The 14,056-nt window shown below is 40.5% G+C and overlaps 2 protein-coding genes across 2 annotated transcripts in view; both read right to left on the bottom strand.

Moving 5' to 3' along the window:
- LOC310989777 (NLR family CARD domain-containing protein 3-like) overlaps positions 1-14,056 on the bottom strand; it is a gene marked incomplete at its 3' end in the record, with an annotated part of 219,808 nt that overhangs the window by 37,847 nt on the left and 167,905 nt on the right. The gene's annotated exons all lie outside the window — the stretch shown is intronic.
- Positions 1-14,056, bottom strand: part of LOC310989724 (NLR family CARD domain-containing protein 3-like) — a gene marked incomplete at its 3' end in the record, with an annotated part of 35,846 nt that overhangs the window by 2,275 nt on the left and 19,515 nt on the right. Inside the window, exons 2-4 of the mRNA XM_083976871.1 lie at positions 2,515-2,647; positions 1,291-1,521; positions 79-140 (exon numbers count right to left, since the gene is read on the bottom strand). Coding sequence (XP_083832997.1) covers positions 79-140; positions 1,291-1,502 — 274 coding nt within the window. The 5' untranslated portion in view covers positions 1,503-1,521; positions 2,515-2,647. The remainder of the gene's footprint in view (positions 1-78; positions 141-1,290; positions 1,522-2,514; positions 2,648-14,056) is intronic.

The following is a 14,056-nucleotide window of genomic DNA, read 5'->3' as shown; positions in this document are numbered from 1 at the left end:
CACTAATGACCACATCAGCAGACACATGTTCAGTCTCACTTTGTCCACAGCTGCTCTGATTGGCTGTCTGCAGCTCACCTCTGGTGCTGGGTCTTTGTCCATGATCCTTCACGACGTCAGAGACACCACTCCTCTTCCTCCTGTCAAAACATTTCTGGATCAACAACATGTCACAGTCTCAGCTCCACATCTCTGATCTGTCTGATGGATCTGGTTCCTGGTTTCTCTCTGACTCAGGCTTCAACCTTCACTGACTCCATTTACTGCATTTAGTCCCTTCACTGAAGCATCTTGTTTCCTGACTCATTAGACATCATCTCTAGTAAGTAAGTAAGTAAGTACTTTATTTGTATATCACCCTTCTCAGTACGAATACACAGAGTGCTTCACATCGTAGATAAAACCATCATACAGTACATAACAATACGTAATAAAATATAGAAAGTACTGTACATATTACATAGTAACAGCACAGATAACAACATAGGAAAACATCAGGTGGCACTTGATCGACCCGAGGGGGTCGAGCCAAAAACAATGTTAAATGGGAGGTGAGTCACATCCCACAGCATCTAACACCCAAAAGCCCTTTTAAACAAAAAAGTCTTCAGTTGACCCTTGAAACAGTCTGCCGACTGGGCAAATCTTATCTCCAGTGGGAGCACGTTCCACGTCTTCGGGGCCACTGCCCCAAAGGACCGGTCCCCCTTCGTTTTCAGACGGGTCCGAGGGACTGACAGGAGGCCCTGGTCTGCTGATCTGAGGGAACGACTGGGGGTGTGGTGATGAATGAGGTCACACAGGCTTGGCCATGGAAAGCTTTGTATGTGAGCAGTAAAACCTTAAATTGAATTCTGAAGGATATTGGTAACCAGTGCAACGAGGCGAGTATGGGAGTGATGTGACAGGACTTTTTTGATCTCTGTGAACAAATCCAGATGCTGCTGCTCAGACAGTGTCTACAGTGAAGCTCTGACATGTGAAACTCATCATTCAGGCTGTAAAATGATCCTGCAAACTGAAACCAGCTCATCAACGTTCACCAAACCACCTGGAATCAGCCACGTCTTTAAAGCTCATGTTGATCAGTGGCAGGAAGAACATGGAGGAGGAACAAGTCCAGATGTTCTTTCATCAGATCATTTCAGAAGAAACATGAAGAGACCTGAGCAGTTAGTATGAAGACACTGATCAACCACAAGAACCAGTTCCTGTTGACTCACAGTCACTATGAGCTGCAGGACCTCAACACACTCAACACTGGTAAAGAGGCTGGAGCAGGTCTCTTACCGGGAGTCTGACGCTCCAGGTCCAGGTTCAGGACTGAAGTCTGGAACAATTCCTTTGGACCGGTCACTCCTCAGAGACAGACAGGTGGATCCTGGTCCAGGTCCAAGACTGAAGTCTGGAATCACTCCTTTGGACCGGTCACTCTTCAGAGACGGAGAGATGGATCCTGGAGACTCTGGTCCGTCCTCCTCTTCCTCCACATTAACACTCATCTTCAGGACTTCAGTCAGTCTGAGAGGGAAACCAGAAACACTGAACAACACTGACGTTAGCTTCAGATTCAGCAGTTAAGGGGAAAGTTAAGAGAAAATTCAATTCAACAGCTGAGCTCTGAATCCTCTGTTTATTTCACCTCTTAATGTGAAAACTGTGTTTCATTTTGTGTTGAGTGTAAAACTTTAACACTTTTCCAGAGAAGACTTTGTCTCTGAATGCACTTGAAAATTAATTACTCTGCCCACTATGTGTTGCTATGTGTTGCTATATGTGCTGTTGTTTTTTAACAAAGGTTGATTGTTCTGTGTGTGTTTTATGTGTATGTGTATTGGATGTCTTTATGTGTTTTGGACCTCCTGGCTGCAAATCAGTTACAACAGGGACAATATAGATAACTCTGAACTTTGAACTTTGAAGATAACGAGTCTGGAAACAGTAAAAGTTTTGTACCTTATTCTTTTGGTTTTTGATCAGAACCTGGTCTGATGTGGATCGACTGTGTTTCAGACTCTTTATCTTCTCTGGGTCAGTGTTAAACTTTTATTTTGAAGGTCAAACACACAGTTTTCACATTAAGAGGTGAAATAAACAGAGGATTCAGAGCTCAGCTGTCTGACTTAAGTTCCCTTAACTTTCCCCTTAGCTGCCTGTTAACAATGACTCACACACAGAGAGAGAATACAGTGTGTTAACAGTTTTTATTTCTCATATCAGCGTTTTGTACTAAAACTGTATATTTTTTAAACCTGGTCCCAGTCTGGGTAAATCTCCAAACGCCGCCTCAGAAAAAACTAAACGGATCTTTAGTGAAACGATGACGTCATAGCCTCACCTGTCACCTCTCTAACCTGTAACCGGGGCAACACCGCTAGAAGTCATTTAGAAACAACAACAACAACAACAATGGCAGACTAGTGTAAAACTACTCTGACTCTTCTTCCCTTCACACTTCACAGAGACTGAGACTTAACGGTGAATGAATAATAATAATGTTGTTTTAACACTCACCTGCTGCAGCTCTTACTCCTTCTTCTTCTTAAAATGGCGTCTGAACTAAATACTTTCACTTTCTCTCGCTCCTCCTCCTCACCTGTCTCATATCCACACCTCAGTCTGGGGCGGAGCCAGGCAGCCAGCTCACCTGAGGGAGTCACAGCACAGAACGATTATTTTCTATGACGTGTCCAAACATGTCACAGGTAAAGCATTCCTCATCAGCTTTATTTTTTCTCTTTTTTTAAATTTGACCAAGATTTTTTTATTTATTTAGCCTTTATTTGACCAGGCAGAATCATTCAGAACGAGTTCCTATTTACAACAATGGCCTGACAATGATGATTTTGAATGGTTTCTGAAGTGTCTGCCTTTGTCATTTCTTTTGTCAGAATAGAAAAACAACACACGCTGGGCGTTGCTTAAACAGAATGTGATGACATAACATGAGCTTCTGACCTTTACACTTATGACTCACATTACTACACAGTCTTATGTGTGTGAATAATAACCAGAGTAGCTACACCAAATAAAAGAATGTCTCTTAACAATAAGGTTTTCTACCTTCAACTTACATCATGTAACCTAATCTTATCTGTGACTCTCCAAACACAAACTTTACAAACTTCTCAACTTTAACTCTGTTGCAGGTTTTGTCTTCTCATCTGCTGCCATCTTGTCTGTTGGACAATACTTCAAACTTTATTTTTCCTTCATTATCAGTCAACCTCAGTAAATGATCTTTAATATCAACGTGTTCACATCTCTGTCGACTCACAGCATCTTCTTTATTGTGTAAAGACAAACAACACAAGACACGTGTGGTGTTAACAAGAATAAAAGACAAACAAAACAAAAACATACAAGACGATACAGAATAGCAGGTGCAACGAACATGGAACGTAAAGACAAGATCACGATGAATCACGCAACAGTAATAACACCAGTAGTAACGAGAAAAAGAAAAATACATAAATAACAATAATGATAAATAATGGTAATAGTAATAAATAATAATACATAATAATAAAAGGGTAATATTGATAAACATAGTGAGTAATATAAGAAATAGAGTGATGAGAGGTTTCATGTGTGAGAGGAGAAAACAAGTAAAAGGAAATAATAGCCTGGTAACATTAACAATAATAATAGTTACTACAATAACAGTAATAATAGTTAAACAAACAAACAACAAAAAAAGAGAGAGAAAGAAGTGAACAAGAGAGAGGAAGAAAGAAACAAACCAACAACAACAAAGCTTCTTAGCTAATGCTCCTGCTCCTTGGTTATCTTCATTAACCATAGGTGGTGTGTAGCTGAGTCAGTATTTAGATTTAATGTGTTTTTAAGTTGATATTATCTATGTGAACTTCAGCTAAAACTAAAACCCACTCCACATATGATTCAGACCAGTGGTAAATATGTTAACCAGCTAAACTGTTGTTGCTGCAGCAGTTTGGTTCAGAGAACGATGGTTCCTGGTTCCAGCTGTTGTTGCAGGTGGGGCGTTAATTAGCGGTGCACCCCCCAAAACGCGCCAAAACGTCGCTGCTGCTGGAAGAGCCGAGACACACGGTGAAACTCTCTCCGTTATTTGTAGATACTATGCTCTTAAAGTCCTTACTTACCATGAATATCACACACACACTGAGTGATGAGGTGGCGGCCATGTTTAAAGTGTGTGTGACTGTGTGTTGTTTTTCTTTGTTCACGGTGAGACGAGGATTTAACGATCTCATCTCATTAGCATACATGTGTTTGTGTTGTGGCTTTGTTCTGTGTGTTTAAAGCCTTTGGAAACCTGACTATATATAGTAAAAATGCTTATATTATATCAAAGTCAAGTGCCTCATTAAGCATCCACAAAAGTCTGAGTGACAATAACTATTCATAACTATTAGAAAACCTTGTTTAAAAACAGCTCATTTTGCTATTGAGGCACTATTGAGGCCACTGGTCAGGACAGTGTGGGCGTGGCAGATAACGCTATGATTGACAGCTCCATTGTCATAGCAACACGTCAATGGCGACCGTTAAAAAAAAAAAAAAGTCCTCACTGGAGGACTTGCATCGATTGATTGATGCTATTTAGCAGCTAACTAGTCTACCAGCTTCGTTTTGGAGCATCATAACCGTCTTTGGTCGTAGTCTCACAGAAAAAAAAGAAGCTTTTAACCGTCACTCATGTCTGTGTGAGCGCCAGGAGGGGCTGACTGACACACACACAGAGACAAGGCAGGTCGCACTGGAAAGCTAATAAATGCTAAAAGCTAATCGCCAATTTACACACACCCTCCCTCGCTCGCTCCCCTCACCCCCCCAAAAAACGGCTGTATCGGCTGTATGTAGAGAGGAGTTGTGGGCACACACACAGACAGACAGACAGACTGAAACACAGACAAGGTAGGTCGCGCTGGAAAGCTAATAAATGCTAAATGCTGATCGCGGATTTAAACCGCCCGCCCCCCCCTCCTCCCCCCCACAAAAGAAACGGCTGTATCGGCTGCATGTAGAGAGGAGTTGTGAGGAGTTGTGGGCACTGACAGACAGACAGACAGACAGGGCAGGTCGCGCTGGAAAGCTAATGAATGCTAAAAGCTAATCGCCACACACACACATCCCCGGTTGTCATGGCTCTGGTTGTGAGGACTAGAGAGGAGTGGTGGAGCGACCGTTAGCAGAACGGTTTTGTTCGCTGCCACTGGGGGGCTCGGTGAGAGAACTGACGTGGCGATTTATGAGTGGTAGGATTTATTGCGTGATAAATCCCAGAGATAACTCCGCCCAATTCAAACCTACTGTACAAAACCTTAAAAGACAAATATTTTCAATTTGGATGGAAATTTTTTTCTAATTATTTTTTACATGTTTAATAATATGTACATAAGACCCTAAAATACATGGTTAGGAGGCTTTGGTGGATTTGGGTTTCCAGAGGCTTTAAAGTTCATCTGCTGTGGATCCAACTGAAACTGCCACTATACGATCTCATGTCTACAGAAATATCTGATTGATTAGTGAACATTCAGTTTGAAACTGGAAACTACAGCTGCATCTCAATAAATCAGAATATCATGGAAAAGTCCATTTACAGTAGTTCAAGTCAAATAACCACAACCAAGTATTGAGTGCATATAGATGGCCAATATTTCTGTATTAAAAATGCTTAAAAAAACAAAAACAAAAAACAAACAAAATTGTATTAAGCCATAATAATGGATCTATATAAAGTGTTAGCTTCACTTTTTGAATTGAATTAGCTTACTGACATAAATAAACTTTTCCAGGATGTTCTAATTTATTGAGATGCACCTTATTTATTAGTGAATATTCTGTTAGAACTGTTACAAATTATTGTTATGAATATAGATAATTAATTGTATGTATACAGGCTGTTCACGGCTGTTGTAACTTGCCCGTTGCATTTGCACTTTAGGCCCCATGATGTTTATTATTTATTTGTTTGCACATTATTGGCACTTTTTAATCATATTTTATCTTGCAGTAGGTCCTTTTAATCTGCCCATGATATGTTACATGTTATCTGGTGTTGTCTATTTGTGTATGTGTTTGAATGTGTGGATCTTTCTGGCTGCAAATCAATTTTCCCTGTTTGGGACAAATAAAGACACTTTGACTTTGAATGAGATAAAACATAAAAACATAGTAGATGCAGCTAATGTGCTCCTACTGTTGTGTGCAGAATAAAATCCTGAGATGGTCTCCAACAACGTCCTGTTTCCTGTGAGGTGAGTGGTGCCAGTGGGTTGCAGTCTGCTACAGGTGAGTGTTGGTGTCTGTCAGCAGCTTCAGGTAGTTGCACCAGCTACATCACTCCTGTGTGCTGGCCTGGGCCTTGGATTTGTCACATCTGTAGACATTTTATTCTTCTTATGACTCATTTACACCAACACATTCATTATCTCCAAATAAAGTTCCAATCCAATCAACATACAGACACTATAAATCATATTACAGTGATATTTGTGCATAATCATCAACCTTATTTAACCAAGTTAACAAAGACCACATTCTTATCAGTGGCAACAGCCTGGTAATAAACTCTTCAGCTCATTAATTAACACTCCAGAACTTATGCATTAACTTTTCATAACTTAGGTTCAGTTGTTAACAACAATTTCACAACAAAACAAGTCATGGACCCACAACACACACACATCACACAAACTCCCACAGACAACACTGGAGACACAGCGTCAGATTTTATCAACAAAAACAAACCTTTATTCATAGAGCACTTTTCATACAAAAGGAAGCAGCTCAAAGTGCTTTATGCAATAAAATAAACAGCAGTCAACATCTTCTGTCATTCAACATTCACAGTTACTCACACACACAAATGTTCTCCATGTAAACGTAGGCACATGCCCCACCACAATCCCTGCTCTAATTCTGCCCCCTAGTGTCCAAACAAGAGAACTCCTCCTACTGGAATCAGCTCCAGGTCAACAAACCAGATCATACAGACATAAATAGGCTTTCCTCCATAAATATGATAAAATGCAGTTACATTAATACATTATGAGTTAAATGTAAATAATTTATCTGCTCACACCATAGAACAGGTTTGTCTCTGTCATTTGTAGCCCAGAGCAATTAAACAGTTATGCATTCAGTGGAACTCATCATTTTAACTCATGTCTAAAAGACACACTTGACAGAAATAGTTTCATATTTTACATAAAAGCACTTTAGATAAACACACTCATTTAAAATGATTCCACACCCCTGGGCTTAGAGGTTCTGTGAGTGTTAAAGTTTGATTTCACAAAAACATGGGCATCACCAACCATCAACTGTCTGCACAAACATTTATAATAACAGCATGAGCACAGAAAAACAGCAACAGATCAAAGTAGGAGTTTGTTATGCGTTGTATGTAGCATAGTTAAGGTAAAAAACAAAAAACAAATCTTGCATAGTTCCTCTTTAACCGTCTTCTCTGTCAGCGATACTGAAGGTTGTGAACAGCACCAACCCGCCCCAGCACCACGGCAACCGTCTCACCAACAGCTGCAGACTCACAACATTTCCTGTGTCTCTCCCAACACATTCATTATCTCCAAATAAAGTTCAATCCAGTTAACATACAGACACTATCAACAAAAACAAACCTTTATTCATAAAGCACTTTTCATACAAAAGGAAGCAGCTCAAAGTGCTTTATGCAATAAAATAAACAGCAGTCACAGCCGCTCTCATTCAACATTCACACACACAAATGTACAACATGTAGGTACTCATACTTCTCTAAAGTTGAACTAAGAAGTTTCAGTAATTCCTTTGGGGTTTGAGACAACACTCACCTGAAAAACACAGGAAAGAAACAGTGACACAGAGAGACGAGGCTGCTTGACCTGAGTCTTCCATGGCGATGAGGAAAACCCATCCAGACATGCCCCACCACAATCCCTGCTCTAATTCTGCCCCCTAGTGTCCAAACAAGAGAACTCCATCACCTCGAGGTCAACAAACCATATCACACAGACATAAATATTCTTTCTTCCAAAAACATATGATGAAATGCAGTTATATTAATACATTATGAGTTAAATGTAAATCATTTATCTCCTCAAATGTCCCACTCTGTCTTTATGAACCAGTTCTAGAGCTGCTTTGGCTCTAACATCCTGAACACACACTTCACACTGTGGGACAGGTTTGTCTCTGGTCATTTGTAGCCCACAGCAATTAAACAGTTATGCATTCACTTCAGTAGAGCTCATAATATAACACATGTTTGAAAATGCACTTGAAATAAATAAATAAATAAATAGTTTCATATTTTACATAAAAGCACTCAAAACAAACACACACATTTAAAAATGATAAAGTGGGTCAAATAGCAGAGTCAAGTGGAGGTGCACGGTAGCCAGTGAAATGCTTCATCCACTTCCTGAGTGAAGACCAGCTGGTCAGGTGAGGACAGGTGAGTTTTAATATGTAGTCAGCTGACTCATGTTTCCGTTAACCATGATGATAATTGTTGCCGTTGTAAACTGCGTCGGTCCATGCTAGTGCTAATACAATCCACTCGCTGTGATGCTAATTACTTCAAGTTAAATCCTATTGGGTTAGCCTAACAGTGTTAATGGCTTTGAAGTGGTGAGTGAGAATATCTTAGTAAATACTGCTGAGCAGCAGACATTTTCTGACTACATGCTGTGTAAAAGAAACTGTTATTCAATGTGTTCTGAAATACTTTGTGTAAAGTACTGCAGCTGGCTGTGGGTTAACACGGGTTCATATCAAATATTTACTGTTAATGCTGGTATTTCTGTAGCTAATAAAAGTTAAATGATGTTCTGAAGATTCATAGTCTTTGTAATTCATTAGAGTTTAACCGTATATTTAAAGGTGCACCGGTGAGTTAATTTTTGAGATCTCCCTTATGTATTTGACCTGCAATTGAAATGTAATAAAAATGTTGAATTGCTCACAACTTAGCATCAAGTAATTGTATCTTGACCTTGTCTCAGGTCCCAGAGTGAATACTTTTCAAAATGCCACCCTGCTGAGATGGTGGAGCCGACCTAGAGTGATCCAGAGATTTGTGAAGATTTCAACAGTTTCCAGAGAGAGAAGATGTTCCAGTACTGGATGACGAGCCAAGCCCAGAGAGATACTGAACCACTGGCTTTCAGCAAGGAGACAGCAAACTAGGTAACACTTATGTATTCCTCCTCTTTGTCAAGAATGGTTACACTTTACATTCATCATTTACTGTGTGTTGATGATGTAATACATTTTGTCTGAGGATTTTAAAGGTAGTGGAAAGTTCCCACCACCTTTGTTAACCTGGTCTGGTCCTGTGAAAGAGGATCCACCACAGACACAGGTAGGTGTACAACAAAAACAAGTCTTTATTATAGTGAGTCATTCATGAAGAAATACTTGTGACATCTGAAACTGCAACCAGCCCCACAGAGGGCCAGGCAGCTGCTGCACAACCCTGCAACACACAGCACCACAAATGAAGGAGAGATTTACACAGACACACTGCACACAATACTAAATGCACAGCAACCTTTACACTGCACACAGAGGGAACTCAGTGACAAAACACACATCAATACAGACCAGTCCACTCTGGAGGCAGCTCAGAACCACTTCTACCACAGAAACACAGAAACACCTGCCACAATCATTTTTTACATATCAGTCGATATCGATATTTATCACAATATAACTCAAGTCACTATTTTTGTCAAGTCTAAATGTTCCCTCATACTCACAAGTGAGATTTGAAGATATCAGAAGGTTATTTCTGATTAAAATATTTATTTTCCGTCAAAAATTGAACATGACAGATGTAATGATGAACATATAGGCTAATGAACATAGATTATTTTGTGCAGATGCATTTTAATTTGATGTACCTGCCTTTCAAACCATGGTAAATCACTGTTAATAATTATTGTTAGGAATCATTAACATGTGACAGCCTCTGCACATAGGATATAGGCCTATGAAAATAATTATTATATGTAAGATGGATGTTGCAACTTTATTTATGTTTTGATCAAACAAGTAGCCCTTTGTGAAGTTTTTCAATTGTGTTGAAAACTGAAAAAAAAGTAATGTAGAATAGAAATACTTTACATGTAAAAATGTGAACATTTGAAAACACAAGTGTCTCCTTGGTTTTGCGGTCAGTCGTCCGAGTTCTCCTTCATATTTTCTTTCGAGGCAACACTCATTCTCTCTCTCTCTCTGTCTTTTTTCTCCGGCGATGTCCCACTGCTGCCGTGCACGGCTGCAGCAGCCCAAACATTACCACGTGTTGTCGTGTTGTGTCTTCCTGTGCCGTGTCAACCTAACCTGGCTGGCTCAGCGTTCAAGCCACTCACTTCTCCGTCGGTCCCTCGCTACCTAAAGGAGGTGTAGAGCCCCCCTCCTAACAGATGATGTGACACAGCTCCCCTATTTAACCGTCTTCTCTGCCGCTGACACTAAAAGTCGTGAACAGCACCGAGCCGCCACGGCACCACGGCCACCGTCTCACCAACAGCTGCAGACACACAACATTTCCTGTCTGTCTCCGACGCCGTCCAGCCTCCTCCTCCCCATCCACTGATACAGGTGAGTGTGATTACTTCTCATACCAGAGATGTTCAAGTCTTTTTTTGCAAGTCCGAGTCAAGTCTCAAGTCTTTGAGGGGTGAGACTTCATCAAGTCTCAAATCTTTGGTCATGAGTCCAAGTCAAGTCTCAAGTCTCTAAAAAATAAAAGTCTCCTGTCTCTTCTGGTTGTAATGACCCTTTATCATCTGCTGCTATCCAGTCTACTAAGGATACTGCACAGCTATATCTAAGAGATTCAAAGCATTTACTGTAGGTTATTATCACTCCTTTATCTATACAGTAGCCTATTGATTAGTTGTTTATTATATGATCACTTTAAACAGGATATTGCAATGCAATATGAAGAAAACGCAACCTCGAGTCCCCATCTCTGTCTCTTACAGATGAACATCATCAGTCATTCATTCTCCCAGAAAACTCTCCTGGAAGCTCACAGGGAGACAAAACACTCCCTCACTACACTGATATAGTCGGTTACTGAGTCGTGAATGTTGAGTTTTGTACCATCTTGTACCATCCGGAGGCAGCAGCAGCTTAAACAGAAAAGACGTGCTGCGGGTATGATGGGATGTAGCCTGCAAAGTCTGTCTTAGTGTTGCGTTGAGGCGCTGTTTACTGTCGTTGGAGCAAACCTCTGCATCTACTCTGTGCTCTGCAACTCCAGTGCACTGTCATAAGCCAAGTCCACTCAGTGTGTCTCTGCCTGGGAAGAGTCCTAGACATTCTTGAACTTTGAAACGTTGACTGTCAGGCTCTGTTGCTCATCTCAAACACATACTTGTTGCCGCTCGCACATCCTCGTCTTCCCGCCGCTGTTTCCGTTCTTGGTGTGCGTTGCTTTTGCACTGGCTACACCACTGCTTGCATTGACAGGCTCTGACTTTGTCTCCTTTCCAGTCTTTAAGTCTGAAGACCACGATGTCGGCGCTCTCAGCTCTTCCAGTGACGGGTTTAATTTTCGGTTGCATTTGAACTTTAATTATGTTGTCGTTGCTCCTCTGCGCATTTTTTCAGTGTCCTTGAATCTCCATCATGTTTAGAAAAACTGAATAATGTGGAAATGAGCTGCAATTCTTCATCACACCACAAGATGGAGCTGATTAATCAGAATGGATGACTTGCCTGTTTTCACCTGTGTGTGTGTGTGTGTGTGTGTGTGTGTGTGTGTGTGTGTGTGTGTGTGTGTGTGTGTGTGTGTGTGTGTGTGTGTGTGTGTGTGTGTGTGTGTGTGTGTGTGTGTGTGTTTTTACAGATGTGTGTGCGGCCTCAGTTCGGGGGGGGAGGTCAAGGCTCAGATCCCCTGCTCCTCTCAGAGCCTCAACACGCTGCAGCTCAACACCAACAGCACCGAGCACCGGGTGAGTCCCTGAACGCAGCACGGCCTCTGGTCCTGGTCACAAACACCATCATTATTAATATTACTAATAATATAATTGTTATTATTAATAATATTATTATCAGGGCTGCAACTAACGGTTACTTTTATTATCGATTAATCTGCCCATTATTTAAACGATTAATTAATTAGTTGTTTGGTCAATAAAATGTTAAAGAACGTTGAAAAATATACATACATACAAGAAAATGTCTTGTTATGTCCACAAACCGAAGAGAAACTCAGTTTATTGTCATAAAGGAACAAAGAAACCAGAAATATTCACATTGAAGAAGCTGGAATCAGAGAATTTTGACTTTTTTTCTCAAGATAGTTGACGAGTATTTTAATAATCCATTATTGTTCGATTAATTGATTAATTGTTGCAGCTCTAAATATTATTATTGATCAGTCTGTTTCATGCTGTTTTGGACTCTGAGCTTAACATGTGTGTGTGTGTGTGTGTGTGTGTGTGTGTGTGTGTGTGTGTGTGTGTGTGTGTGTGTGTGTGTGTGTGTGTGTGTGTGTGTGTGTGTGTGTGTGTGTGTGTGTGTGTGTGTGTGTGCAGGTACTGACGGTCGGAGGCAGCAGCGACCACATCGACGTCTTCACTAACCTGTCGTACAGAGCGTTTTCACTCAGCTTCTGAACACACACACACACACACTTTGTCATTTATGATAATAAAATATTTTTGTCATTTTGTAACTTGTTGGTCCAAATTTATTTAAATAGATTTTTCTGTTAGAAGTTTCTTGTACCTGCACACACACCTGTATTGTTCCAAGGTCTCAGAATCTGGATTGTTTTCTCCAGACCAGTCCAGACCTCAGCTGCAGCGACATCTTTTTATTTTAAAGGGATAGTTCAACATTTTGTCAAATTGGCCCATTGCCATAATCGCTATAGTCATAGCAGTAGGTTCGTTACCTTTAATTGTCGGTGTAAGCTATTTTTAGAACGGAGGAGCGGAGCGTCAGGCTGCTCAGGGCTACGCTATGGAGGCTAATGGAATTTCTTGGTTTTCCTCATCAAACTCATCAAATACACAACCCAACAACTCCACAACGCTCTGGTGGACAAGTTGTGAGCTGCACAATCACCACGCTATGAGATAATAATGGAACGTTACGAGACGGAGTTGTTTTAGAGGTAAATTCATGCAAAACCGCTGATGCGCGTTGCGTTCAGGGACAGTTTTTCAGCAAGCAGACTCTGTATTTACCCTGTATTTACCTCGAAAACGGCTCCGTTTCGTAACGTTCCATTATTATCTCATAGCGTGGTGATTGTGCAGGTCACAACTTGTCCACGAAAGCGTTTTGGAGTTTTGGGATTTTGTATTTGATGAGTTTGATGAGGAAAACCAAGAAATTCCATTAGCCTCCATAGCGTAGCCCTGAGCAGCCTGCCGCTCCGCTCCTCCGTTCTAAAAATAGCTTACACCGACAATTAAAGGTAACGAACCTACTGCTATGACTATAGCGATTATGGCAATGGGCCAATTTGCCAAAATGTTGAACTATCCCTTTAACCACAAATGTCTCTGTGTCTCTGTCTCACTTTGGTTTCTGTGATGTAATCCTCAAGATAAAGTTGGTAAATCATTGATCCATGGTTCATTGATCCATCACCACAGATTGAACTGGTTTGTAAATTCCAGCTGTAAAACTATGGAATTACTTTTGTATCAAATCAATCCAAACAAAACCTCTTCAACGTCAAACAGAAACAAGAGCTTGAGAAAGAATCAAACTTTATTTAAGAGAGAAAAAAACTCACTGAAGCAAAAAACTGTCATCTCAAAAGCAAAATGTGTGACTTGAAAACAAATGACAAATCTATTGGTTCCTTTAATTGTTTAGATATGTGTTTTTGTTTGCAGTTGTCTTCATGTTCAGTAAACAGGGTTTTGCTCTTGCTGTTGTCACCTCTCTCTCCTCTGCTCCCTGAGAGGCCAGAGTCACATTAGAGCCAGAAAAAACTACATATAAAATATACATCATTGATCATTATACAAAATAAACAGTGTTTACATTACATTAATGTGTTAACTGTTGTCATAGCAACCTGGGG

This window comes from Trachurus trachurus, assembly GCF_905171665.1.
Source record: "Trachurus trachurus genome assembly, chromosome: 8".
Taxonomy (NCBI): domain Eukaryota; kingdom Metazoa; phylum Chordata; class Actinopteri; order Carangiformes; family Carangidae; genus Trachurus; species Trachurus trachurus.
The sequence above is the reverse complement of the archived record's forward strand: the minus strand, read 5'-3'. Positions and strand labels throughout refer to the sequence as shown.